A 26,538-nucleotide genomic window follows, 5' to 3' on the forward strand; every position below is an offset into this window, starting at 1 on the left:
ATTGAATATTTGAATACTGAACAAGTGACAGTTGCCTCAAGGACTGTGTGACTGAGTTAAAAGCAGAATTAGTCACTTTTTTTCATGGAACCCAATTTTTTTCCTGAAAAAACAACTGATGGATACACTATGGTTATTTAGATTTGAGTATCTGACAGGTAGACATTATCTCAAAAATAAATAAAGCAAGCCTGTCATTTCAAGGAAAATAAATGATAGCACTTGTTGACAATAACAAATTAAAGCTTTCAAACATAAAGCAGAATTTTGGAAAACTTGGCACATCTACCACTATGAGGCTGACAATTTCCCAATATGTAGTGAGTCTGATGATGATATTACTGATTTGTGATTCTATGATATTATAAAATAAAATGTGACAACATTTGAAAATTCAGCAAACTTAGTAAACCAGTATTTTCCAAATGACATACAAGATGCTACAAAGTTATATATGGGTAAAGAGTCATTCAAAGTGCAACACAGATCTCTGGATTTTAATGTAACTGAATATGAAAAGTTCAGTGACAGTTTTTCAGACCCGTCACTGCAACTAACATTTATGGAATTCTGGTGGAGCAGCAAAATATGCACAATGATCTGAGAAGGCTATTAAAATACTCTTCCCTTTTTCAACTTTATCTACGCAAAGAATTTTCTTCATATCCTTCAACCAAAATAGTATGTCACAAAAGACTGCAGAGATGAGAATCCAGCTGTATTCCATTAAGGCAAATAATAAAGGTTTCTGAAAACAAAACAATGCCACGCTTCTGCTGGAAATTTTTACACTAGAAAACACGGGGGTTTGTCTTCAAAAAAATGTTATTCATGTTAACATTTATTAGTTATTAGTTTTATTAGTTATTATTTTAAAAGAGTTAAGACTCTTAAAATGTCTCAATTTTAATTTCTTATAATAAATAATTAGATATAAACTATATAGACAAAAGTTCTTTGCAGTAATCAATAATTTTCAAGAGTTTAAAGGGGTCCTCAGAGTAAAATGTTTGATAACCACTAAAAATACAGGAAATTAAAACACCATTTTGCTCAACTCTATATAAATAAATCTAAAGATAATAAAGTGGATGATAGTCTTAGGAAAACATAAATCACCAAAAGTATTCCAAAGGAAGCAGAAAACCTAAAAGACTGAATTGTCACAGGAAAAATGAAAACAGAAAGTGGCCAAAGACCTATCCGCACTGCCTACGTCCAAAAGGGAGAAAGAGGAACATAAAGACCCAGCTCTCACGGCCTCCGCCGAGGACAGACGACCGCGGGGTCTGCAAAGCGACCTCAGAGCACTCGAGAGAACAGCTTCCTTGTGCCAGAGTCTGACACAGACAGTTCAGTAAAGCACCTCTGAAAACTCAACCACATGTAAATTTTAAACTCTTTCTTACACAACAGATTGATCTCATCTTGGCTATAAAACCACAGCATTTCAGCAGTTTTTAAAAGCTGAGAGAAATGCAACTTATTTTACAAAGAACTTATTTCTTTAACTCAGTAGGAAGTACTACTCATTAACCAAAAAACCAACAACCCAAGAGAAAAACTGAATTTAACAACAACAAAAAAGAAAAGCAAATGGCTTATGATACTCTCTCATTAAGAAGAAATTCAGATAAAAAATTCCATTTTTCCTCTAATGTCTATTAGCAAAGATCAACGAATTTGACAACATACTGAACGGGCAAAAGTGTGGAGAAACTGAGGCGACTGGACAGTGGAAGTGACTCAGCGTGTTGGGACACAGTCTGGAATTCTATCGAAATGACCACTGCAGGTGGCCCAGCAATCCCACTGCTGTAAAATTTACTCTACAGGCGGATCTACAACTCGCAAAATGTACTGTGCAAGACACTGACTGTGATACCGTTTGTAACAGCAAAAAAAATGTACACACCCTAAATGTCTACCGACAGACAGGCAGAGTGACATACTTGCAAGTAAGTAAGGTAAATAAACTGTGACACAGCCGTGCGACACATGACTGTGCAGCAGTTAGAAACAGTGCAGCTGCTCCACAGGCAATGGGACAGAACCACCTCCAAGACAAACTGTTAGAAGACTGTGTTAAAACAGTTAATCTATGTGCATACAAATATATGTATCTTCTATCTCTGGAGGAAACCAGTACATCTCACTAGACGTAACTGGTTGCCCCTGGGGAGGGAAACTGATGTACCTTTGTGTTTTGCCATGTGCATTCTTACTTACTAAAAAAAAATTTAATAAAGCTAATGCTTGCTCAGAATCCTCTGCCTTATCACCTTAAGAAATATGTCACAACAAAAAACTTTTCCTGCACTTCATGACAATTCTATATACATCACATTAGAAAATACATTATTTGAAATTCTTTGAACCTTTCAATCATTTCTACTAGAATTATAGTTTTTATTGATTTCAATCAGATGAAGCATGTAAGAACATTAATGATTTGTGGACTTACCGAACCTTTTTCCCATTTTCAGTAATTTTTGTTACATTTAATAATCCGTACTTCTCTTGACCCTATGGTATGGAACAGAGGCAATACTGTTTATACGTCATTCATATAGACAAGGAGGTCCAAATTCTTACATGTGACTGAACCAAACTGATGTGGTACTCTAAAAATCAGCTTCAAAGAAAAGATTGGTCAGTATATAATATGCTTAGTTCCAGGTACATTAAGAATATAATTTTCTAATACTTCTGTAAAGTTATTTTCAGTTATTTGATAATTAAACACTTGGTCTTCTCAAGTAATAGCAGCCATAAGGTTAAAAAAAATCAAATTAGATTTCCATATGAACACTGGAAAAATGATTTATGACTTCCTGTTCAAAGAAAGTGATACAAGGCTATAAAAATAAATACAGTGCTGTAACAATAAATATTACAAAAAAGGAATTATTTACTTTGCTGTTATTTTACAACAGTATAGTCTGAAATTAACTAGATGGAGCAAATGCAGTGACTGTATTTAATAAATTACTTAACAGTAGGCAGTACTCTGCATAGAACTGGCCTAAATGTGGCACAAAGAATCCAATATATGCTCCACTGGTCACATTATCAGACGGTGAACTGGGCTCTGGGCAAACCAGACAGATTAGTGAGCTGATGGGAAAACACTGACACAGCTTTATCATCAAATTCTGGGAAGGCAAAGCCACTGTGCTCAAGCTGAAGGTTATCTTAACACTTTTCCAGGTGGAGGTGAGGCAGGACCTTCTCACTGCTTTAGCTTCTTACATTCAAATGAATTTAATCAAAGTGAATGGGTGCCCAGAGCAACCATCAGCATTAGTGAGTGAGTACAGGACAGAGCAGTCAATTTCACTTCAACTACAACACACACGCACGATACACACATATACAGGAAAAAATATTCCCAGCTCAGAATTTATTCCTAGCTATCTAACTCACACCTCAGCTATTTTTCCCAATGTAATCCGACCAAATCTTTCTCGTATGGGAGATAACCATAATATTGAGTATTTTCTCAATAATGTCTAGAACATAATGTTTGAAGGTTTTGCCTGGTCTGATAAAAACTCACATCTACAGACAAAGTGGACAAACTGCTACGCTATTCGTTTTTGGAATACTGGGAGCCTGGGAAATAGCCATGTTACTGCAATTTTTTCAGAAAGCATAGGCTGGATCTCCTTAGACATGCAAGTCTGAGACTTTCTTAGAGTTCTCTGTTGTCTCTCGTGGCTGCAAGTGCGCACAGGAGGTTAAGTAAGAATACTCCCAATTTACTACCAGAAGTGGGGAGGGAAAAAAACCCCAGAGACTGAGGAACCAAGTAACACTCGTCTGAGGGATGGGCACTGGTTATGTGCGCACAGGAAGTGGAAGGGCAGAGGTGGGAACCTGCCTTTTGAAAACCGCTGCAGCTAGAAGTGTGCAGGGTGAAAAAGCAGAGATGGGAAGGGAATGCAAGCATCAAAGCAGGAAGGAAACTTAAGGGAGAGCAGAGATGAAAGATGGCCTGAGCCTCAGGGGAGAGACACCCTTGGCCAGGGATTCTCACCCAGGCCACGGAGGGACTGAAACCGTGCAAGACTGGGTGTGTACATGTGTCATTCAAGGAAACGGTCCAGAACGCTCCTGGAATCCTCACAGGGACCAGGACTCAAGTACTAACACTCTAAGTAGTAAGCACTCTAACTTGAACATAAAATAAGAACAAAACTGGCCACATCCAAAACACACAAATACAAAAACAACTACCACGCAACCTGATAAGTCTCAGGTACCTCCCCCACACACACACACACCCGGGAGGGAGCGGAGGGAGGAGGAGCAGGCTTCCCGGGGACAGGACCCAGGGGCGAGGAGCGAGGAACCGGTGTTGGCCAGGGAACAGCAGCAGATGAAAAGGACAGACAGTTGAAGGCGCAGAAGCTCACAGCGCATCACATCTAAGGCCCTTCCTGCTCCTTTAACCTACTGGGTGAGGCGGGGATACAGCAAGAAACCAGCAGAGGAGAGAATGAACCGGGGGAGGGTGAGGCAGGACCAACCTATTCCATCCAACCAGCACACTCTGACCCTAAGAGATGCTGAAGGCCTGATGTGATCGGTTCAGGAGCCAGAACTGATGGGGATGCCCCGTGAGGGTGGGAGGGAGGGCCTGGGGAGGCTCCCAAGCTTGCGTGACTGGGCACACGGGGGCATCTCGGCTGAGCTGACGCTCAAGAGAGGCCTTCCCTGGCCCCTCAGGTAGGAGTCCTCCGCCCTCCAGTGACTCACTAGGGCCCCCACTCTTTTTCCTTCATAGCACCTGATGCAGAGCGCGGTGCCGTATCATTCATTCACCGTCTACGCCATCAGGCTGTACGCGGTGCCCAGCCAGGTGTGGCGGCGCCCAGCACAGTGCCCAGCATGTAGCTGGTGCTCAATTCACATTGGCTGAGGTAATTAGCCAACAAAGTCGCTTTGCTATGACAGCAAAGAAACACAAGGAGAGAAGGTCAGTGAAGGACAAAACAAAGCTTCAACACTGCAGTTTCTGATTTTGACGCAAAAGTGATGAGCAGGCAGACAGGTTTGGCGATACAAGTGTGAGATCTGGGGGAAATTAGGACATATTATTATTTCATACCATTCGGTATACATTTGCTACTTAATATCATTCAAAAATCAACCAGTGTTTTTGTGCAGCTTACTAAAATAACCCCATAAAAATACCTTGTTAAGTCTTGTAAAAATTACCCATATTCACCAATGAATATTTCTTAATCTAAATACAGCTGATACTCCAAAGGACATAACATGTTGAAAAGGCAGGATATTTTAATAAGAACTAGCAAAACATAAAAAAAAAAAAAACTAGCAAAATATGGTTACATTTTAACCAGAGAGATTGTAGTAAGATTATCCTATTCTAGTAAGGTAAGAAAACAACGAAATGTCAGTTCTATTAAGTAACCTGGGAAAACTTCCATAGGCTCATCATCACTTTGAAGGGCCCAGATTTTTCATCGATTTTGCATTCATTTAGTAAAACAGACTTTCCCAATTTTGGCTAATAGTTATTACATGCCAAAATTAATACTGCCCATTAAAATCTTTACCTCCAGTTAATCATGTCATAACTATGTAATAAAAAGATTATTCTATACTGAGTAAATAACCTTGCACAATGATACAGTGCTGAGAGAGAACCAGGGAGATCAAATGCCCAGAGCAGGTAAATCTACACACACCCTTGAACTGTGGCTGCTCCGGGGGGCGGGGGAGGTGTGTGCAGCAGAGAGGTATGAGTCTCCTTTGAACGTAATGAAAACATCCTGAAACCAGGTAGAAGTGACCGCTGCACACACTGTAAATACACTAAATGCAACTGAATGATCTACCTTAAAATGGTTAATGGCTACTTTTATGTTATGAGAATTTTACCTCAAAAAAAAAAAAAGTTTAAAGAACCAGAGTTACAAAAAAAAATTTGTTTAAATCATGTTTTTTAAAAAGGCTTTAGAATAGACTATCCAATGGGGAAAAAAATCAGCCAATTTGTCCGCTAATACTTTTGTTAAAGAACGTGCTGAAATGTCTTTTTCTGCAAAATGAGTAATGCATTTGAATACCATAATTAGAAATATAAGGTCAAAAGCTCAGGTTTCCAAATTGTGTGTTTTAAAATTTTATTCAGGATTAGGTCATTGGGAACTTTCAAATGCATATTCTCATACGCACACTAGGACAAAAAGCGATTAGGTTCTTAGATCAGCCTACAAAATCCTTTTAATCCATACTGTAGTCATATTATAGAGAAATATATTACTGATTTTTTAAAAAATGTATACACAATATTTCAAAAAAGGACTTGAAGTGACTATAGAAAATAACAATGCATTTTAAAACTGGAAATGAAACAAGAAAAAAGGAAATGTTTAAAATTTATATTGAGATGAAATTTTAATCCGATTTGATTAGAAGAGATTGAATGAAAACATTATCTTAAGTGAACAAGCCTGTCAAAAAAGACCACATACTATATGATTCTATTCATATGAGATGTCCAGAATAGGGCAATCTAGTGAGACGAAATACATTACTGGCTGCTTAGGGCCTGATGGGAGGGGAGGCAGAGGAGGAGACAGCAAATCACTTATTTTCAGAGGTGATGAAAATATCCTTAAATGGCTGTAATGATGGTTGCATAGATCTGAATATACTAAACACCACTGAATGGTGCATTTTAAGTGCGTGAATTGTATAGGATGTTACATTTCAATACGGGTTTAATAAAAACAAAACAAAAAAGATGAGATGGAAGAGGTAGCTAGCAATTTGCAGAGATTTAAAGATGACATCAGGTAACTAACACTGATCACAATGTCATTTCCATTTCTACATCTGTAGTGTCCTTTTTCTTACCACTAAGACTTTATACCAATCAGATGTGAACTCACAAAGAACTAAAAATTACCTGTTTGTATTAAGTGGGTAAGAGTGGGAAAGACAGGCAAGACTCAGTGGGAACAGGGCAAGTGGGGAGGAGGCAGCAGAGGCTGAGGAGAAGTTCAGGGAGAGCAGCAGCCTCCGGAGGGGGGCCAGGCAGCAGGAGGGGAACAGACCGGCCTCCGGGAGGAAGAAACAGAGCTGCACCTCCAGAAAGAAGGAAAGAGGACGCTGGAGAGGCGGTTACCGGCGACCCTGACCGAGTCCAGCCTTGTCAGGTCACTGCCAAACTGCTGAGTCCTTTGTAACTCCACGTGGAACATTTATTAGTTCGTGTTTCTAGAATTACCCTTTTACCAAGAAGCAAATAATTTTAAAAGGTCTTCTTAGAAGTTAAATATTACCTATATTTTAAAGGAAGTTAAAAGGGGTTTCTGCTTTCTTCCAGGGTGGGCTGAAAGGTTAGGAGAGTTGCAGTAACAGCACCTTACAGTCATACAGGAATTCTCAGCAAAACCACTAAAATCATGCTCACTTTTATCTTTCTTTAATGCTTATGGACCCAGGTATGTGTTAAATTACGTGAAAGACAAAAAGCAGAAAGCAGTCCCTGTGGTGCTCATGCCCTCCGCAGGGAGCCAGGGCCACACGGGGGCCTGGGCCACCACCTGCGGAGTGGGTGACAGGGAGTTCAGGGAAGGCGGGACCAACGTCACGCTGTGGTCAGTCTGGCCGGGCCCCAAAGAGTCACCTCACAAGTCAGCACAGGATTTAACTAAGCGCAGAGAAGTGAGGATGGGCAGCCAGGGAAACAGCCTGAGTACCATCAGAAGGACCCACGGACAACGCAGGATGTGACTCGAAAGACAGATGGGATAGGGAAGAGCCAGACAGGGAAATGGCATCTGTGGAGTCTCTGTCCCTGAAAAGTCAGAGGAGCCCTAGTAAATACCCGTGTCCAGTCTCCTCCAGCTCCACAGAGACAGAAAGTATCAACAGTAGCCTGTCTTTTCAAAGCTTTAGAAGTTTGTCTCATTTTTTCCTTCGGCCAACATCTAGGGACCGGCTACGCTATGCACGCACAGGCTCCCTGACCAGCTGTAAGGCAACGTCGCTCTGTCAGGTGGGGAGATGTGACCAGAGGGTGGGAAGCTCCGAGGAAAAAACCAGAAATGAAGAGTTAGTCATTTTATGGAATCAAATACAATATAAGTAAACACTATGAAGAGCATCACAGGGAAACTGGACCAAACCCAGAGGACCGGACAGAACTCCGAGGGGGGAGTGAGGACGGAGCGCAGGGGATGAGGGGGCCAGAGCGGGCAGAGGCCGGGGGCACAGGTCTCAGTGGCCAGGGAACATGTCTCAGTGGCCGGGGGCATAGGTCTCAGAGGGTGGGGGACACAGGTCTCAGAGAGTGGGGGACACAGGTCTCAGTGGCCGGGGAGGGATACAGGTCTCAGTGGCCAGGGGCACACAAGGAGCCCCGACTGAGGAGCAGGCCCCTGGGGGAGGGGGACAACAAGGAGGGGCGAGGACACAAGAGGTGGGGGCAAGAGCCAAGAGTGCCCGGCCCACAGCCTCACTGCCCGTCCAGTCTTCACTCTTACGGCTGGGCAGGAGCACAGGCTGCAAATCACAGGGAAGCCTGGGAGGCCTGCAAGTACCGGGATGGAGTAAAATCCCTTCAAAGGTAAGACAGTGAAAGGTAAGGCAGCCCCCCAGTCCAGGCGAGCCTGACGCTGGGTCATGGATCTCCCGTACTCTCCGGCACAGGCCGGGCAACGCATTCTACAGCTTAGGGGAAAACGGCCTCTAAGCTCTAAGAAGGAGGGAAATGCTTCTTACCTTTGGACTGCTGGCCTGAAGGAAAAAAAGGTGAAGTGTAATCTGATCGTATACTCCAGAGATTTTTGCGTTTATTTTTAAAAAACAAAGATAAATTCATCACCTACAAATATGTATATAGCTTAATCAAGAAGATATCATATTTGCATAAAAGGGGAATTTTGAATCAACAAAATATAATTTTTAAAAAATTTAAACCTATTATCTGATTTTTAAAAGACCAATGAAATTGAATAGAAGCCCCAAAGAGATTTAAACATTGCACTTAGAGAAAATTAATTTACTGAAATTGATTGAAATAATTGGACTATATTATCTATATGTTGCTATCATACTAACTGTATCTTGGTGCTTTGGTGAAGAGGGAGAAGGCTCATTTTCAGGAGAGCAGGGTTTTGAGGCAGGTGGAGAGTCCTACAAGAAATAAGTAATGAAAAGCGTTACTCTATTTCATATGATTATATTCCTCCCTCCACTCACAGTGGGAGAGCTTAGGAAGGGAGGCTAAGAAAACTTTTTCCTAGTTATTTCCCTTCTCTGTTCAGCTCTGAAGCTAACATGGTACAGATGTGAAAACTCAGATGTCATAAAGTTTATAAAATACGGCATAATTTACACCAATTACAGGTAAATTTAAAATCTGCACATGGAATTACTGAAAAGAAATGATGCATGTTCCCTTAAAAGCACGATGCTGCATCAGTATGAACTAACCGTATCTAAAACAGGTGAAAACCAAACACTTGTCGATAAAAATGCAACAGTCAGCACGCTAACGTGCTCCTGGCACAGCGGGTATGAATACCAGGACTAGACGAGGAACAGCCACAGGAACTAACTGGCGACTGCCAGAAAGAGACTTTTATTTTAGTCAACCGCTATGTAAGAAATTAAACTATTAATATTTAATGTAACTTATACCTAACTTTTCAATTTCAGAAATAAGCAAGATTTTTTTAAACGCAAAGAAGAATTCTCAGATTTACACATTAATAATTCACCAGGAAAAAAAAAAGAACTACTTTAATGTCTAAGCGTAAAAGAATATAATGGGGCAAACCAATAATGTGCATTTTAAAGCAATTCTGCTTTGTCAGTATTAAAACACAGTGCGTGATTCCCACCACAGATGTTTGTGAGACTATTCATGGAGGATAAGACTGAGAAAAATATTTATTTGGTTAGCAACAGCCAAGTTCCATTTCACTTTTCTCCATTCTCTTAGATACTTTGAATAATTTCAGGAAAAGAAAATGAGAAAAACCATATGCTAATAACTGTTATTAATTTTCCTATAAAGTCAAGTAATTTCGTTGAAACTTCATCTTCACATCTGTATCATCTACTTCCCCACACGTATGGAACTGACACGGCACTGCTGACAAGCCTGAGAACTATGTTAAATCACAATACAAAAACCAGTACTCAATATCCATTTACTTAAAAAACAAGTCTTCAGGTTTGTACCTTGTACAATTTTAAATACAGAAACTAGGTAGCAGTGAAAGTTCACAGGGAAAATCCTTAAAGGCACTACCTTAAAATCAAACATCCAAGGCCAACACTATAAATGGAGAAAACATTAAAATCGTATCAAATATACCTTTATAAAAAGAAATTACACTTAACGTCCAAATCTCAGTTTAGCCTCATTTAAATATTTTTTTCTGATAGCATCAGATGTTTCACTTTTCAATTTTTGCCTTCTAAGGAGTGTCTAATATTGAAAGTCTGATAAAAAGAGGAAAGATTTGATGACACATATACTAGAAAATAAGTAGCTGAATAAAATGAATGGCAATTATGATTTATTTTTCATAGCACTATTGGACCTACAGAAATAAAACCCACAACAAATGGAGTAATAATGTAAATATAACAATTATGATTAGAAACAAATTTACATGTATATATTTATGTATATTTATAAATGTATATGCATATATAAATACATCTTAAATGTCTACAAGTAGCAGGAGTTAGTAAAAACCATACACAGGCAGAAACAGATGTACCCACACCCACACACAAACCCCTACACACACCTACCTCCTCCAAGGTCATCTGGCAATTGAATTAGAACCTGCGTCATCATGGCAACGTTTGCTACAACACATAGTATCAGGTTTCTGTGATTACGTTTCAGGGTATATATACGTGACCCCTTAATCTTAGTCAGCTGGTCTATTCTGGCAAAGACCCTCTTCTGTAACCTCCAGTCTTAAACATGTATATACTCAGTGATGATGGTAAACAGAGGAGTTTACTTGGTGAAGCAATCACCTGTGATTCATCATCTATGATTCCTTTTATAAAGGGTAGGGGGAAAAAGATATTCCTCCCCAAAGTAAGTAAATCTCTAGTCTCAAGAAAATCATGTTATCACAACTCTGAAACAATTAGATGAAAAAGGATATGTAACAGGAACGTCAAACAAGTTATTCTAACAATAGACTGAAAATGAATCTCAAGAAAGATTAAAAAGGAGTAAGAAATTCTGAGTCTACATCACCAAAATAGCCATCCTTTTGTTCTGGTACCAAGAGTCAGCGGAGCTGGTTCAGGAACGGCTTTTGCATTAGAGCATTCATTCCGTACGGTATAGGAGCCTCTGTAGACACTGAACTGTAATCTGGCTCTCGGAGTTAAATGAATTTTTTCTTTAAAATCTCTAGGACTGTTACCTACACAGGTTAATCTCAATGTTAATGCAGTCTCAGGGATTCTTCAACAGCAGTCTCCAGAATTTCTTTCCTTTAATATGCCCTCTCTATTCCACCATGTAACATCCTTACAAACAGAAATCAGAAGTACTTGTTTTGCTTATTGATCGAGATAATTTAGAAAGGAATTTAAGACTGAAAGTATCCAAACACAGAGAAATATGCGGCAGAAGAGTTCATCTTGTTTCATTAACATACCTAAGAATGCAGGAACCAATTAATTACACGAAAAGAGAAGCCTGATGGTAAAATAAAAAAAGAGACTCCAATGACCAGTATTTGAGTTTCAGGGTGTTACTGCCACCCTCCCATTTTAACATTAGTGTGTCTGTTGTTCAGTAAATTCGTCCTAATTTCCTAGTCTAACCACAAAATGAAGCCACAATGTAAAGATGTAACTCACAAGAAAAGTTAAAAACTTTATGGCTTTTCCAGTCTCATGTTTGCAACAAAATTCCTCCCGTTTGAAGCAGAGAACATTGCGTCTCAGGTAAAAGCAGCACTTTGTGCAGAGAGCACTTAGGGACTCAGAGGGAGCAGGAATCCACCCTGCCCTGCGAGGGGAGAAGGTAAAGACACGTCTACTGTTGAACCTCCCAGAGACTGGAGACCAACAGTAACAGGCGCGTGACTTTAAAATAAGACTATCAAATGCCCTGTGACCTACTAGGCCCAAATGTGTAACGTCAGACATCATCACGCCACACGTCAGTCAGCCCATTGTGCAAAAATCAAAAAACTTCAAAACCAAACCCCACGCAGGAGTAAAGTGACGCGACATACAACACTGGTCACCTAGGTATCAGATTCGACTAAGGAGAAAATGAAATGATAAAGGATAAAGAACGTGCAAGAACACTGCACAGATGCCCTCGGGAAGTCCTACCTTGTCGTTGGTGTCCAACACAATGGTGCTGTGTCTCCACTTTGTTAACACTATTGGTTCTTGCAGCCGCCTGTCCAGACTCCGACTTTTAATTATTTCTCTTTGCTGCTGAGATGAAGCATTATACTAAAGAAAACAAAAGTATACCTCGTAAATAATAGGAACAAAAGAGGAATCCAAACATGCTGGCTCCAAATGACACGTGGTGTTAGGCAAAGCTCACCACATGACACCAACTTAAGTGTTCTCATCTCTGACCAGCACTGTAGCTCAATCAAGATCACAGATTTATATGGTGGACAGGCCACATTAATGTCATCGTTTGGCAAAACACTTAATCTCCCAAAGTCTAAGTTTCATCAACTATAAAACAGATACAACAGAAATTTTACCTCATTCACAGTTATAGGATGGAACAGTGTAAGGATTGCCAAATGTTACCCTGATAGGTTCTCAATGACATTAATTATTACAATTTATAAAATGAGGTCACTGAACAAATTAATTTTCGAAGGTTCCTTCTACTTTGAAAATCCACAGGAATTCAATTTTTGGTTTAGGTTTTAAAGTGATGCTTTCATACACAACAGTATTCTCACATTTAAAGGAGTTTTTGTTTGTTTTTACTCTTTCACTTGCAGGCCAAACACACTATTATTTGTTTCTCACAACATAACCTGGTCAAAAGGGAGAGATGGTACTAGTGCCAAAGACCAACCCTGAATATTATCAGCTGTGTACAAAGGATGGGAAATGACTGCCAAGCGAAAATTACATATAAATAAGGTATCAAGTCCTGTGCTTGAAATGTCAAGTAGATCACCAAGCATAAGCATTGATAATGGTGAGGTTTTTAAGAGTTATGCTGTTCTATGCAGGCAATCTGAATAAATTATAAATAATAACTTACAATAAAATGACAAAATCCATCTACTTTTTAAGAGATCCATTCTTCTCCTAAAACCAAAGGATACCTAATATCTACTTCTCTAAAAAACCCCAGTAAATCTTAAATTTTAATGATTCATTGTAATTTCAGTAAAATTATATTATATACTATACTAATAAATTTCTTTTATTCCCCACAATACGCCATTTCTGCCCTTAGCAAAATGAGTCCATACAGGTCTCCCAAACTGTATCCCAAAGCTGTTGCTTCATCTTCCACATTAAAATCTGCCAAAGCTAAGCCATCACATACAGATGTGTGCTTTTCATTCACTGTCGCTCAACAAACAGCAACCTTAAAATCTGTTGGAGAAGTTCACAAAGGGATCATTTCTAGAACAAAGAAAGATGGAGCTTAAAGGCTTCCCCCAAAAATTCTGTGCCATAAATCTCTAAGTGAAGAGAGACCAGCGATTAAGCAGAGCTACATTTTCCCTTCAATACAACCATCGTTAGCAACAATCAGAACGTGTGGTCGCTGTGTGTAAGCTCAGGTAGCTTCTGAGATTTATAATTACCACAGCTGTTTAGAAATCCTTTCCATGGGGCAGCAAAAACAATGTAAAATTAAACTGGGTAATAATCACAATTCTAAAGGTGCTGTGTTCATAACAATGTCCATAAATGCAAATAAAGCATAAATAAACTGCCCGATACAAAATCTAGTATAGACAGAAGGAAAAAATAAAGTGTCACATAGAGAAAAGTAAGAGGATACCACGCTTAACACACACAGTCTAGTTACACAAGATGGCTAAAACTTTTAACATTTTTAAAATCCTTTTTAAAAACACCTTTTCTCTTTTAAGAATTTTTAATTGCTTTTTCATTTCAATTATTTCAAACACACAATAAAACAGCAATTATAATGAAAACCCCCCATCGAACTTGAGCACATCTAACATAACACAGGCACCTTGTTTTCTTTTTAAGAAATGAAACGTCAGAGTCCTCTGAATACATCTTCCAGATTCTACCCTCCTCCCCAGTACCACCTAATTCAGTGTTCATCGTTCTCACGCGTCTCACACTTTAGGATATATGTATGCGTCCATAAATACTTACTACCTGTGGGGTGTTAAATTTTAAATAAATGGAATCATATCACATGCATCAATCTTCAACTTGCTTTTTCACTCAATATGTTTTTATTAAAAAAAAATAATGCCACTGTATTCATGTTGGTGAGTGTCCAGCCCTAACTCACATGCTTCACTTCTACATACCACCACATTATATGCAGGCACCACAACTTAGCCACTCTGTTGTACGTGAACATGTCCAAGGTGGTGGCACTAATCACACTCCTACGGCAGAACATAACGCTCTGCACTGTCCGACTTGATGCCACCGAATTTACATGCATTTGTGTATATAAAACAAACGTATGTACATACACACAAATTTTAAAAAACCTATCTGAAAAGTGAAATGCTAACTCACTGTTTTCATTTACATTTTCCTGATTATTTATAAATTTGAACACCTTATCAAATACTTAATGTAATTCCTCTCCTCTGTATCGCTTAATATTTCTGCCTATTTTCAACTAGGTTCTCTCTCTCCCCTGCTGGTCCGTACAGAGGAACCAGGAAGCTCTGTCTGTATTTTGGCTCCTAAGCCTTTGTTCGCTATGCGAGTTGAATGTATCTTTTCCCAACCGCAGCGGGCATCCTCCCCCCCTCGTCAAAGGTGTTCTGTTTAACTTCATGTACCCACATCTGTCGACCTTTCCTTTTATGCTTTTTCCTTATACAGCCTTGTTTAAGAAATCCTTCCCACTCTGCAGTCAAATACCCTTCTACAGCCTGTTAGGTTTTGCTCATTACACTTACAACTGTCACCTACCTGGAATTAACCATTAAGTGTGAAGTGAGGTCAAGTACTACTTTTATTTCATTTTTCTCATGTGAGTAACCAAGTCTTAGCAGCATTTACCACACAGTCCATGCTTCTCCCCGATCTGTGCGGCCACATCTGAGCCTCCACTCTGCCCTCCTGGTCTGCCTCTCCACACCTGGCCCTCGAGACCACAGCTCCATCACTGCAGCCGGAACCCCAGCCCTCACAGGCCCCCTCCCCACCTTCTCTCTACTCAGGGATGTTTCGGTTCTTCACAGACCTTTGTTTGTGAATAAAACTTAGCATCAGTCCTTCCCCTTGTGGGGAGGGGGACAGTAAATAGAAATGCAGTGAATTTATAGATCAATGTAGACACTGCTATAAAATTAAGCCTCTCAATCCAGAATCATAATGGTACACTGCACCCTTTCAGGTTATCCGTTATACCCCTACATTCTCACTTTTCTTCATTAAGATTTTACAAACCTTTAATAGGTGTATTCTTAGACTCCTCTTGGTTTTGCTGCTGCTGCTCATGTAAAAAGGATCTTTATTCCTATCTCATTTTCAAGCTGACTTTTCACTAGAGAAATGGGTAGTTTTTAGGTTGATTTTATGTCCAGCAACCTTGCTGAACTATCATCAGTTTTGAGTTTGCAGAGTCTCTTGATTTTCTAATAATCAAAAGAAAAAACTGTATCCCTTCCTTTTCAGTTCTATTTTTCTCTCTTTTCTTATTTTATAGCTGAGTAGAAGCAGTGACAGGAGAGCTACAGTCGAGGTCCTAACTATTGGGACAGCTTCTGTAACTGCACCACGAAGTACGGGATGTACTGCAGATGACTTGATAAACACCCTTCAGCACGCTGTGATGTATCATTACATCCGAAGTGATTCTTTTGTAGAAACATACAGTTGCGTCATGGTTTATCATGTCTGAAAATCTTTCAACAGCCGTGTTTAGACCATTTACATTTAATGTAATTATTTATATACTAAGACTTAAGTCTATTTTATTTCTTTTCTGTTCTGTTTATCATTCCTGTTTTCTCCTTTCCTGCCTTCTTGTGGACTACTTGACGAGATTTTACTATTATAGTTTGATTTGTCTACAGTTTTCTTGAGTCTATCTCTTGTTAAAGTTTTGTAGTGATTGCTCAAGGGATTACAATTTACATACTTGATTTCTCAGTCTACCAATATCAACATTTCACCATTTCAAGTGAAATGTGGAAACCTTACCAATAATTACATCACATTACTCTCCCCCTTTTATGATACAATTGTCTTAAATATAATCTCCACCTACAATGAGTACTTCTTCAGAAATGTAATTTTTGTTTTAAATGTCAAACATAATTTTAAAAACTCAGGACAAAAGTCTCCTCAGATATTCACCCTTTCCACTGTACTTTCTTCATTCTTAATGTTCCAAGTTTCATTTATCATTTCCCTTCTGTTGGAAGGACTTCCTATAGCAATTTTTTGGGAACAAGAGCTGCTGGTAATAAATCTCTTAGTTTAATTTCATCTGAAAATATCTTTATTTCACTTTCATTCCTGAAGGATATTTTTGCTGGATGTGCAATTATGGGTTGACAGTTTTTTCTTTCAGCATTTGAAAAATGCTACACCACCTCCTTCTGGCTTCATGGTTTCAGATACGACATCTGCTGCCATTCAAATCATTATTACCCTATAGGTACTGTGTTGTTTCACTGTGCTGCTTTCAAGATTTTCTTTGGAAGGAGAAAGCAAGAAAGTCTTAGTTTTGAGAAATTTGATTACAATGTGTCTGGATGTGGATTTCTTCAGGTCTGTCCTGTTTAGTGTTTACTCAGCTTCTTGAATCTGCTTTTTTGTGTTTTGCCAAATTTGTAATGTTTTCAAACATTGCTTCTGCAAATATTTCTCGGGCTCACACTTTTTCCATTCCTTCTGAAACTCTGAAGAAATGAATGTTAGATCTTCTGTTTTCCCACAGACCTCTCAGGCTCTGTTTACTTTCTTAACATGCATCTACTTTTCCTGGGACCAATGCACTAGCCTGGCCTGTTCTTGTCACAGCAGAGGTGGACGACCCAGACCTGGTACACAAGCCCATTTCGATACCATGTGACACGTGCTCACATCCCATCAGTGGAAGAAAGTCACACGACTGAACTGGATTCAGTACATCCCCACCTACAGCAGGAGGCTGTACACAGGTACACGGCAAAGAGCACTGATACAGGAGTGGGTAAGGAATAGGTTCAACGATGCAATCTGCCACTGTATGTAACCTGGGCTTTTTACCCTTTTATGGCTTTTAAGATTGTCTCCCTTTACTGAAGTTCTGCAAACAGTAAAATCTGTCAACATATGGATTTAGTTTTCTCTATTCTTATCAGTACTGAAGACATATTTTCCAATAAAACACTCATGCCTTCCTTCAGTTTTAGAAAATTCCCAGAAATTATATTTTCTTTTTTCTTTTTTTTTAATATCCCCAAAGTAGCATTTATTTACCCACTGAATTCCAAAACATTTAATTTAGAAGTCTGGCATTTCATAGTCACCCATCTTGATTGACATGGGCTAACGCATGTGGCACTGTCAGGTTACATGAGGACAACAGCCAAAGAGTTACAAAAAATAAATCCATGATTCTTAAACAATCGCAACCAAAAAAAAAAAAAAAAAAAGTTACAGGTATCAAAACTTTAGATGCATTGCATTGAAAAGAAGGTTTGTGCACATCATAATTTAAAGAGGCAAAACAAGGCGCTACGGAAACCTCACATTAAATAGTTTATTATTAAGCCGATGGACAGGAGCAAGTGGTCTCTTTGTCTCAGCTTCCCTTGTATTCCATGAGCTGAGGGAAGAGGTGGGAAGGGTGGATTCATTTTCGCATGCACAAGATGAACTGCTTAACAAAACACTATCAGCTTGTTTAAATGGACCTTTTAAATACCGACTGTAGCCTGTGTTGGCTAATTCTCCTTTCTAACTTCCCCCAGTGCTTTCGCCTGCATTTCACCTATATCGGCAGACGGAGCAGAATGCCTCCTTCAGAATGCACCTGTCTGCACAATTCAAAAAGGGATAGTGGGGAGGAGGGGTGGGTGTTGGGTTCAAAGCAACCGTCAGTCCAGCAATGCCCATGAGTTTATCTGGAACTGCTTCCGGGGGCGGAGAACAGATCTGAGTAGCTGTGCTGCCGCCCGGGTGGGTTTAGCACTAGGTATCTGGTGACTGTGGCGCGGAGGGGCCGGTGTGACGGGGTGGGGGCGGGGCGGGCCGAGGCTGCTCAGTTGCCTTCTCCGGCCTCCTCGTCCTGCTGGTCGCTGGACCAGAGGGTGAGGTTGTCTCGCAGCAGCTGCATGATGAACGTGGAGTCCTTATAGGAATCCTCGTTTAGTGTGTCCAGCTCGGCTATGGCGTCGTCGAAGGCTTGTTTGGCCAAGAGGCAGGCCTGCTCAGGCGCGTTCTGGATCTCGTAGTTGAACACGGAGAAGCTGAGGGCCAGGCCCAGCCGGATGGGGTGCGTCGGCTGCATGTGCTCTTTGCTGATCTTGAAGGCTTCCCTGTAGGCAGCCTCCGAAGCTTCCACCACACTGTTCTTCTCGCCGGAAGCCACCTCGGCCAGGTAGCGGTAGTAGTCGCCCTTCATCTTCAGGTAGAAGACCTTGCTCTTGTACTGGAAGTCGTTGCAGTTCTTGATGAGGAACTTGTCCAGCGGGGCCAGCATGTCGTTGCACACCGACTCCAGCTCCTTCTCGATCTTCTCCCGGTAAGCCTTAACCTTCTCCAGCTTCTTCTCGTTTCCATCGGCCATGGTCTTCCGCTCGAGGCTGCTGATGACCCGCCAGGATGACCGCCGGGCCCCGACCACGTTCTTGCAGGCCACGGACAGAAGGTTGAGGTATTTGTTGGAGAGAGGCTCGTTGAGCTCGGTCACCGCCTTCATGGCGGAGGCCATGTCGTCGTAGCGCTCCGCCTGCTCGGCCAGCCGCGCCCGCTGCAACAGCTGCTCGCGGTCCGCATGTCGCTGTAGCCCGGCCTCGCTTCGCGCCCCACTCGCTTGCTCGCCCGCCCGTCCGCTCCGGGTCGCCGTGGAGGCCGCCGCCCCGCGCACTGTGGCTCGCCCCGCGGACGCCACCGAGCCCAGAAATTATATTTTCAAATATTATTTCTCTACCCTTTCTTCCATTCTCTTCTTCTAGAATTCCTGCTATGTGAATATAGGAAACTTTCCACCCATCTTCCATTTCTCTTAACTATTATGCTTTAATATTTGTTATCTTCCTGTCCCTCTGTCTATAGGTTACACTATCCACTGCACTTTGTATTTCAATGATTTTTTTCTATACCCAAGAATCTTTAATACTAATAATATTTTCTTTAAATTGACTTACTTTGGGAAAAAGAAAAATTTCTTTTAGAACTAGTCTATCTGATAATTACCACTACAGATATGTCTGCTATTTACAGCTGTGATATAAAACATTAAAGTAATGTACCAATTAAAATTTAAATGTCTGCTCAGATATCATTTAAAATTATCTTAAGTGTATGACCTCTTTGAAACCTGCTGCCTTAGATAAACTTGGCCCTGGTGCACTTATCAGAAGAGAGATATCCCACAAGACCATAGAGGATCTTAACGCTCCACGCTACTAATGACTGACTCAATTACAACACATCAACATACAATGAATCTGAATATTGAATTGCTTTTCTTTCTTTAAAAAAATAAATATAAGACTAACTTCATGTAGAGAACTCAATACGTTCCAGACGACTACAGGCATTATTGGCACTGAAAGGGATCTTGTAAACCAGGAAAAATAAAAAAACAATTTCAAGTTAAACCAAAACAATTTTTGCATAGGGATTACTAGTATTACGCAGCAATAAGATAATGCACATCTTAGAAAAAGGATTCTCAATGAATTCTGAAGAAACTGGTCTTGCTGCTTTTTAAAAGTTGAATAAAAATTTAAAAATAAATCTGCTGAAACCATTTTCAGATATTAGCTCATCGACGACTTAAATAGGAATTCAGTGTTCAGGTTTATTACCTTTGGCAATTCCCATTCTGACCGAGATCCATCTGCACTGTAGTAATATTGTCTACCTTGATCGTCAACATGCTTGAGCCACTATAAAAACAAAACAAGTGTTTTTTTTTAATTTAAGTAAACTTGAGTTTAAGCCTATACAACCAGAGATACTAGATGATATTCTTATGAATTCTGTTCTACTTGCTCAAGAACATTGTAAAAAAAAAAAATAACAAATTTATACTAACAGACTTGCATTTTAAGTTTGGTAAAAATAAGTAAACTATAAACATTAAAATGTGAATCTATCTTTTATCCAATGCCAATGTCAAGCTAGTGATTCAAGCACCACTTAACAACATAACAAAAAATATACAACATAAAGATACACAGATGTATGTGCACTGGACACAGGTTGAGAAATTAACAAAAAAAATTTTTCAATCTTTAAGGATAAAATTACTAAACAATTTAACCCAAGCCATGCAAACCCTTAGGAACTCCCTCCTGTAGCCAACACATCTTACTCAATACAATTTAAATGACACCAACAACAAAACCTCATACAATACAGGGAATATGAGAAGACGACGAAGATACAAACATATGATCTTGACTGTGAAATGAATGAAAATCATTGTTTCCTTATGTTCTAGAGCCAAGTAAAGCAGGAATGAGGGGTAAAAACCTGTCTCTATTTATTCCCAAGGGTCTTAAATTCTTTATGTTAGCACAACCAACCAGTCACCTTCTCAGATGATAAACATGTAAAATTTCAGCATGCATTCCCAAACTAGGTCATTAATGATAAAAATACTCGATTCATGGTTTTTGTTTTACACAACTTGGTTATAAAAGAAAAGGGAGTACAGAAAGTGAGACAGGATATCATAATGCTGGCATGTTGAGAAAACCATTCCCAAAAAACTATTCCTCAAGAAAAATACAAAGAAATATGTTTGCTCAAGAAGTCTAAACAGAATGACACTCAAAAGGTCTGCTCTTAAACAGGTCTGTCTTAAATAGGTCGACACCACAAAAATCACTGCAATTACAAGCACTTTAAAACCATGAACCAGTAGTGACACTGAGTTTTCGTACTGTCAGTTGACATGATTACAGAATTACAGTAAGATATTTTCATGAGTTCTTAAAATACTACTAAAACTTTAGGACACACTATTTTACGTGCGGATTCTACCAAAAAAAAAAAAAAACCAGATGAGAAAAAAAAGAATGTACCTTCTCCTTGGTAAAGTCACTGGTATATAAGGTATGCCCACGTTCATCCAACTCTTCTGACCAACCCCTTGGAGGAGAACCACACTGACTATCTGACTGGCTGTGACAACTGCTGTGGTAGTTCTCTTCTGATGAAAGAAGCTATAAATAGTCAGAAACATAAGGATTTTTCTTCTTTGAATACATATATATGCAGATATGCAGCAGTTGAAACTAAGCAATTGACGTTGGCTATAATGTACTAAGATCTTGAACATATTTAAATATTTTAATTTTCAAAACAAATTGTTTAGTCTTTTAAATGGTACATTGTAAGTGGTGAGGTTTAAATGGTACGTTGTAAGTGGTGAGGTGAAATTAATAATAGTTATTTTATCACATTAATGCAACCCTAGAAAAATTCACTATAATGAGACTGGAAACAATGTTTTCAGACTGGGAAAGGCTACCTTCTATTTAATGCTGCTTTTGAACTGAAACCAGGTTTAAAGTGGCAGGGGTGTGTATGTGTAAGCAAAGCGGGGAGGTGAGGGCCCTTCATCAGACTGAGATTGTTGAAAGTTCTCAGCTATTTATCACAAGTTCCCAACCAAAAGCCTGGCAAAGAGTGCTCAAATATATCTTCAACTATTTTTTTAAAGTGTGTGGGATGGAGAGAGGGGAGGGAAGACACTAGGTTTGTAACACTATATTTTATGTTCTAATTTAATGGCAAGTTGTCTTAATCCACTCAACCGAATGCTTATTTAAAACTATTAGAAACTGAACTTTGAAACAAGAAAAAATATTGAGAAAATTCAAACACGATACAGAAAGATGAAGAAATTCCGTACAGTTTAGGTGTGCTTTACTTTAAACTCCAAACATACAGGAAGACTGAGAACAGCTAACAATTTCTGTTTTCTTTAACTAGAGGCACCGTAATATGAGCAGCGGCAATCCGCTTACTGCACTTAAACTTTGTTCATTCAACAAATGTGCACCAGGCTAACTCTCGCGTGCAAATGACCCTTCCAGGGTCATTTTCAGGTAAAACAGATTTTGCAATTAAATCCTACTCAACTGGACTGTATTTTCTACCATAAGTTGGTCTGAAACACTAAGATGTGTAGATTCTCAATGTTATAGGAGTAACTTAGACATAAACATCCTAACATTAGTAATATGTTCACAAAAACTGACCTAGACTACTTTACAGAAGCCTTGCATAAAGTGAGCTGTATGTTTTGTAACTAATGCTTTTAAAAAATGGAAAATCTAACTCAAAAATCAAGATTCATTTTTATTTGAGACCACTTATAAAAATGTGTGCTCACATGGGAAAAGAAGTGCAATAAAACCTTTCAGAAACAGAATAAAAGAAGGCAATCTATACAGTGGAATATTATTCAGTCATTAAGAACGAACTTTTGCTATTTGTGACAACAGGGATGGATCTTGAGGGCACTATGTTAAGTGAAATAACTCACAGAAGAAAGACAAATATGATCTCACTTATATGTGGGATCATAAAAAACAAAACACACAAAACCAAGCTCACAGATACAGAGAACAGACTGGTGGTTGCCAGGGAGGTAGGCAGTGGGTGAAAAGTCAAAGGGCACAGAATTCCAGTTATAAAATAAGTCACTCAAGAGGACGTAAGGTGCAGCACGGTTACATAGTTAATAATACTGTATCGCACATTTGAGAGATACCTAAAGAGCAGATCTTTAAAGTCTTCAGAAAAACTATTCTGTTAACTACGTATGGTGACAGATGTTACCTATACCTACTACGGTGATCATTTTGCAATATATACAAATATCAAACCATCATGTTGTACACCTAAAATTAATATAATGCTATATGTCAATTATATCTCAATAAGATTTTTTTATAAAGAAGGCAATCTAATTAGTAAAAATTAAGAAAAAAAATCACTAAATCAGTTTTTGTCATAAACATGACTTTTTAGTTGCCACAATGCTCACATAATTTCCAAATTTTTGTGCAGTCAGCTGTTCCCTTCTGCCATGAAAAGTAACCTCCATTATCTCAACATGTTTTATTACATTATAAAACCAGGAGTTGCTTTATGATTTTGAAAATTATTGCCAGAAAAGAGCTGTTTAATGAAAATTAAATAAAAGGTAGCCTAGAAGAAACACAGGGGGCTCTACACATGTTCCATTTCTAGGAGAGTGACAGGCAGCCACCCAACTAGTCACCTGGATGAAAACAGTGTAAAACAGTACATAACTTTTTCTTTTCTTTTTAATTACCAAGGAGCAAGAGGAATACTCAGGAACAAAAACTAACTGGAAGCAAGAATCCAGAAAAGTCAGTAGAATAAAAAGGCAGCTTTCTCCTCGAAGGCATCTGCCAAACCCTGACCAAAACATCAGTTTTCAAGGCCACGTACAAGTGTTGAGGAACAGGACTCAGGACAACCTAAGGCAAGGAGCCTAAGAGGATGCCCCATAATAAGGAATGGGCACTCCAAAGAATTAAACCTGCAGATTATGGGGTGAACCAGAAACAAATCTTGTCCCTTTATTCCACACTAGGAAAAACATAGGGATCTTCCCAGATAATTGGGGGAACCTGGGGGAGTCCCCAGCCACAAGCGAGCCTTCACGCAATCCAAATTACTACTAGTCGGGTGGCCTATAAACACGAAAGCTGAAAATTTAGTTTCAAATGCTCACAGGATACTAGCTTCCCCAGGCACCTGACAGAAACAAAAGCAAACCCTCTGAAGGAACAAATTTTCAATCCCAGCATTAAAGACTTGCTATATGTATGAATTTCCAAAAACTATAAGCTCACATCAAAACACACACAAGACACGAAACAAAACACTATGAGTGAGAGTCAGCAGAAAAACGTAATCAGACTCTCAAAGACTATATACTGGAACTATCAAAAACAAAGTAAAAAATAAGACTTAAGAAAGCTATGACAAATACATGTGATGTATGATCCTTCACTGCAAGAAAAAAAAAAACTATAAGGAATATAAGTTGCCAAGTGAGAAACATAGATATTAACTAGATATTAAATAATAATACCAATATTAAATTTTGGGGGTGCGATAAATGTATTTTTCACCAAAAAAAAATATTTTTTTTTGCTGGAAAATGTCCTTATACTCAGAGAATAAATTATTATGTTATCTGGTTCAAATGATTCAGAAAAAAAATCACTGGAGAGCAGAGGAGGAAAGCAAACACAGTGAGGCTCCGTGAGGACCCGGCTTACAGACGCTCACTGTACTATTCTTTCCACTTTCCTGCAGGTTTCAAACTTTTCATAGTAGTAAGAGGGGGAAGCTCCCCCAACAAATTAAAAAAAAAACACATTTTTTAAATTCAAAGGTAGGTTTAATATCAAATAAAGATGCAGATAAGGAGAAAAAGGGCAGACAGGAGCTTGACCTGGAAGTGACCGCAAAGGAAGCACAGAGACACAGCAAAAAAACACCCAAGCGGAGAGGAAACCAAGAGACCACGATGAGCGGAGTAAGCAGAGTAAACGTTCACGTAACCAGAGCTCCAGAACAAGAGGGAACAGAAAATGGGGTAGGAGCTATGCATACATGACGACTAACACTTCCCAGAACTGATCAAAGACAGGACTCCCCAAATTCAAGATTCCAACAAAGCCCCAGCAGGAAATAAAAAAGACACCTTCACCTGATCACATCACAGTGAAATTACAGATATGAGATCTTAAAAGCTGCCCGCAGGAGGAGAGCGGCAAGTTGAATTCCCAACATGGACAAAGGAAGCCCGAGGACATGAGAATAAAGCCTTCAATGGACAAGGGAAAAACAAAAACCAAACAGTCTGCTTAGAACTGTGTACCAGGTAAGGGTAGTCTTCAAAAATAAGGACAAAAAAGAAAATTTCCAGACAAACAACACTAAAATGTTATCACTAACAGACGCTCACTAAGGAAATAAAAACGTATGTACTTAAGACAGTAGAAGTTATCCAAGATAACCTAATTTGCATAAAGAAATGTGAGAAAACACAACGGGAAATGTGAGGATTAAATTTAAGTATCACATGGACAATGACAGTTAGGGGAGGGTAAAAATAAAAACAAAACATCAGACAACAGCAGCACAACAGCATGGACAGTTCCTGCGCGGTTCTGAAGGAGCAAGAAGACACCGACGAGCCGCGGGCCACGCTGAGTGCACGCGCTCTGGTGTCTGGGGCGCGTTTGTCAACAGCAGCTAGATGTTCAACAGCATCTCTGGCCTCTACCCCCGAAATGCCAGCAGCCCTCCCTGAGACGTAACAACCCGAAACATCCCCAGACACTGTCTAATGTCCCCCAGGAGGCAAAATTGTCCCCAGTTGAGAACCACCGTTCTAGGGCAACTACTAAAATAAGCTTCTGACTGAGGATGAAAGACAACACTTGTTCCCCGTCAAGCCCCACTAAAATAAAAGTACTGAAATAAGCTTGAAAAAAACCTGGCCCCCAAGAACAGAGGGGGAACACAAGAAGACACGTCAGCCACAAAACTCTGCAAGCTGAGAAGCAGATGAACAAAAATCTCAATTATCCACAAAGACAGCAGAATCTAAACCAGTGGGGGCAGGGGTGGTGCTGGGAAGGGAAGATGAAATCCAACAAATTCTTCAAAAGGCTCCAGGACTAAGATGAGGACTGAAATCACCAGAGTCCCCTTCCTCAGGCCTGGCCACTAGCTGTGCACCCTCTGCTCCAGCAGAAGGATGGATTCACTCCCTGGTTGGGGGGAGGGGGGGTGACACCAACATTCCGAGTTGGAAGACAACAGGCACTATCAGGACCCAGGTACCAAACCAAAGAGGGGAGGCTGAGGGGGATAGGCTCAGTGGTAGAGCATGAGGCCCTGGGTTCAGCCCCCAACACCTCCATTAAAAAAAAAAGTATTTAATTAAAAAAAGAAAAAGAGGGGAGACCAAGGGACTGGATGCAAACTGGATGCAAACGCCAGCACCAAGACCCTGGCAGCTCTTACCTTCCAGGTTTTAAGATGTCTGCAGACACTGCTTAGTCTAAAAGGAAAGACCTAAAGTTCTAACACTGGAGACGCCAACAAGCA

General features: G+C 39.7%; 2 protein-coding genes across 8 annotated transcripts in view; both read right to left on the reverse strand.

Annotated features, from left to right (window-relative positions):
• Positions 1-26,538, reverse strand: part of ARHGAP12 (Rho GTPase activating protein 12) — a 106,750-nt gene that overhangs the window by 22,075 nt on the left and 58,137 nt on the right. For 4 of the 7 annotated variants that reach the window (XM_032473995.1, XM_032473994.1, XM_032473996.1 and 1 more), the window contains 5 exons: positions 21,453-21,593; positions 20,229-20,309; positions 12,373-12,498; positions 9,103-9,177; positions 2,465-2,526 (listed from right to left, as the gene is read on the reverse strand). In XM_032473995.1, the coding sequence (XP_032329886.1) occupies positions 2,465-2,526; positions 9,103-9,177; positions 12,373-12,498; positions 20,229-20,309; positions 21,453-21,593 (485 nt within the window). The remainder of the gene's footprint in view (positions 1-2,464; positions 2,527-9,102; positions 9,178-12,372; positions 12,499-20,228; positions 20,310-21,452; positions 21,594-26,538) is intronic. The other 3 variants (XM_032473998.1, XM_032473997.1, XM_032473999.1) reach the window with 3 other exon arrangements.
• On the reverse strand, positions 17,635-20,213 carry LOC116661575 (14-3-3 protein eta-like). Its single transcript, XM_032474000.1, has one exon. The coding sequence runs from the start codon at positions 19,124-19,126 to the stop codon at positions 18,455-18,457; it is 672 nt and encodes a 223-aa protein (XP_032329891.1). The 5' UTR covers positions 19,127-20,213; the 3' UTR covers positions 17,635-18,454.

Source organism: Camelus ferus, chromosome 35 (assembly GCF_009834535.1).
Source record: "Camelus ferus isolate YT-003-E chromosome 35, BCGSAC_Cfer_1.0, whole genome shotgun sequence".
NCBI lineage: Eukaryota > Metazoa > Chordata > Mammalia > Artiodactyla > Camelidae > Camelus > Camelus ferus.

Coding starts and splice junctions, on each gene's coding strand:
- LOC116661575 (XM_032474000.1), bottom strand. CDS start 19,126: ATGGCCTCCGCCATGAAGGCGGTGACCGAGCTCAACGAGCCTCTCTCC.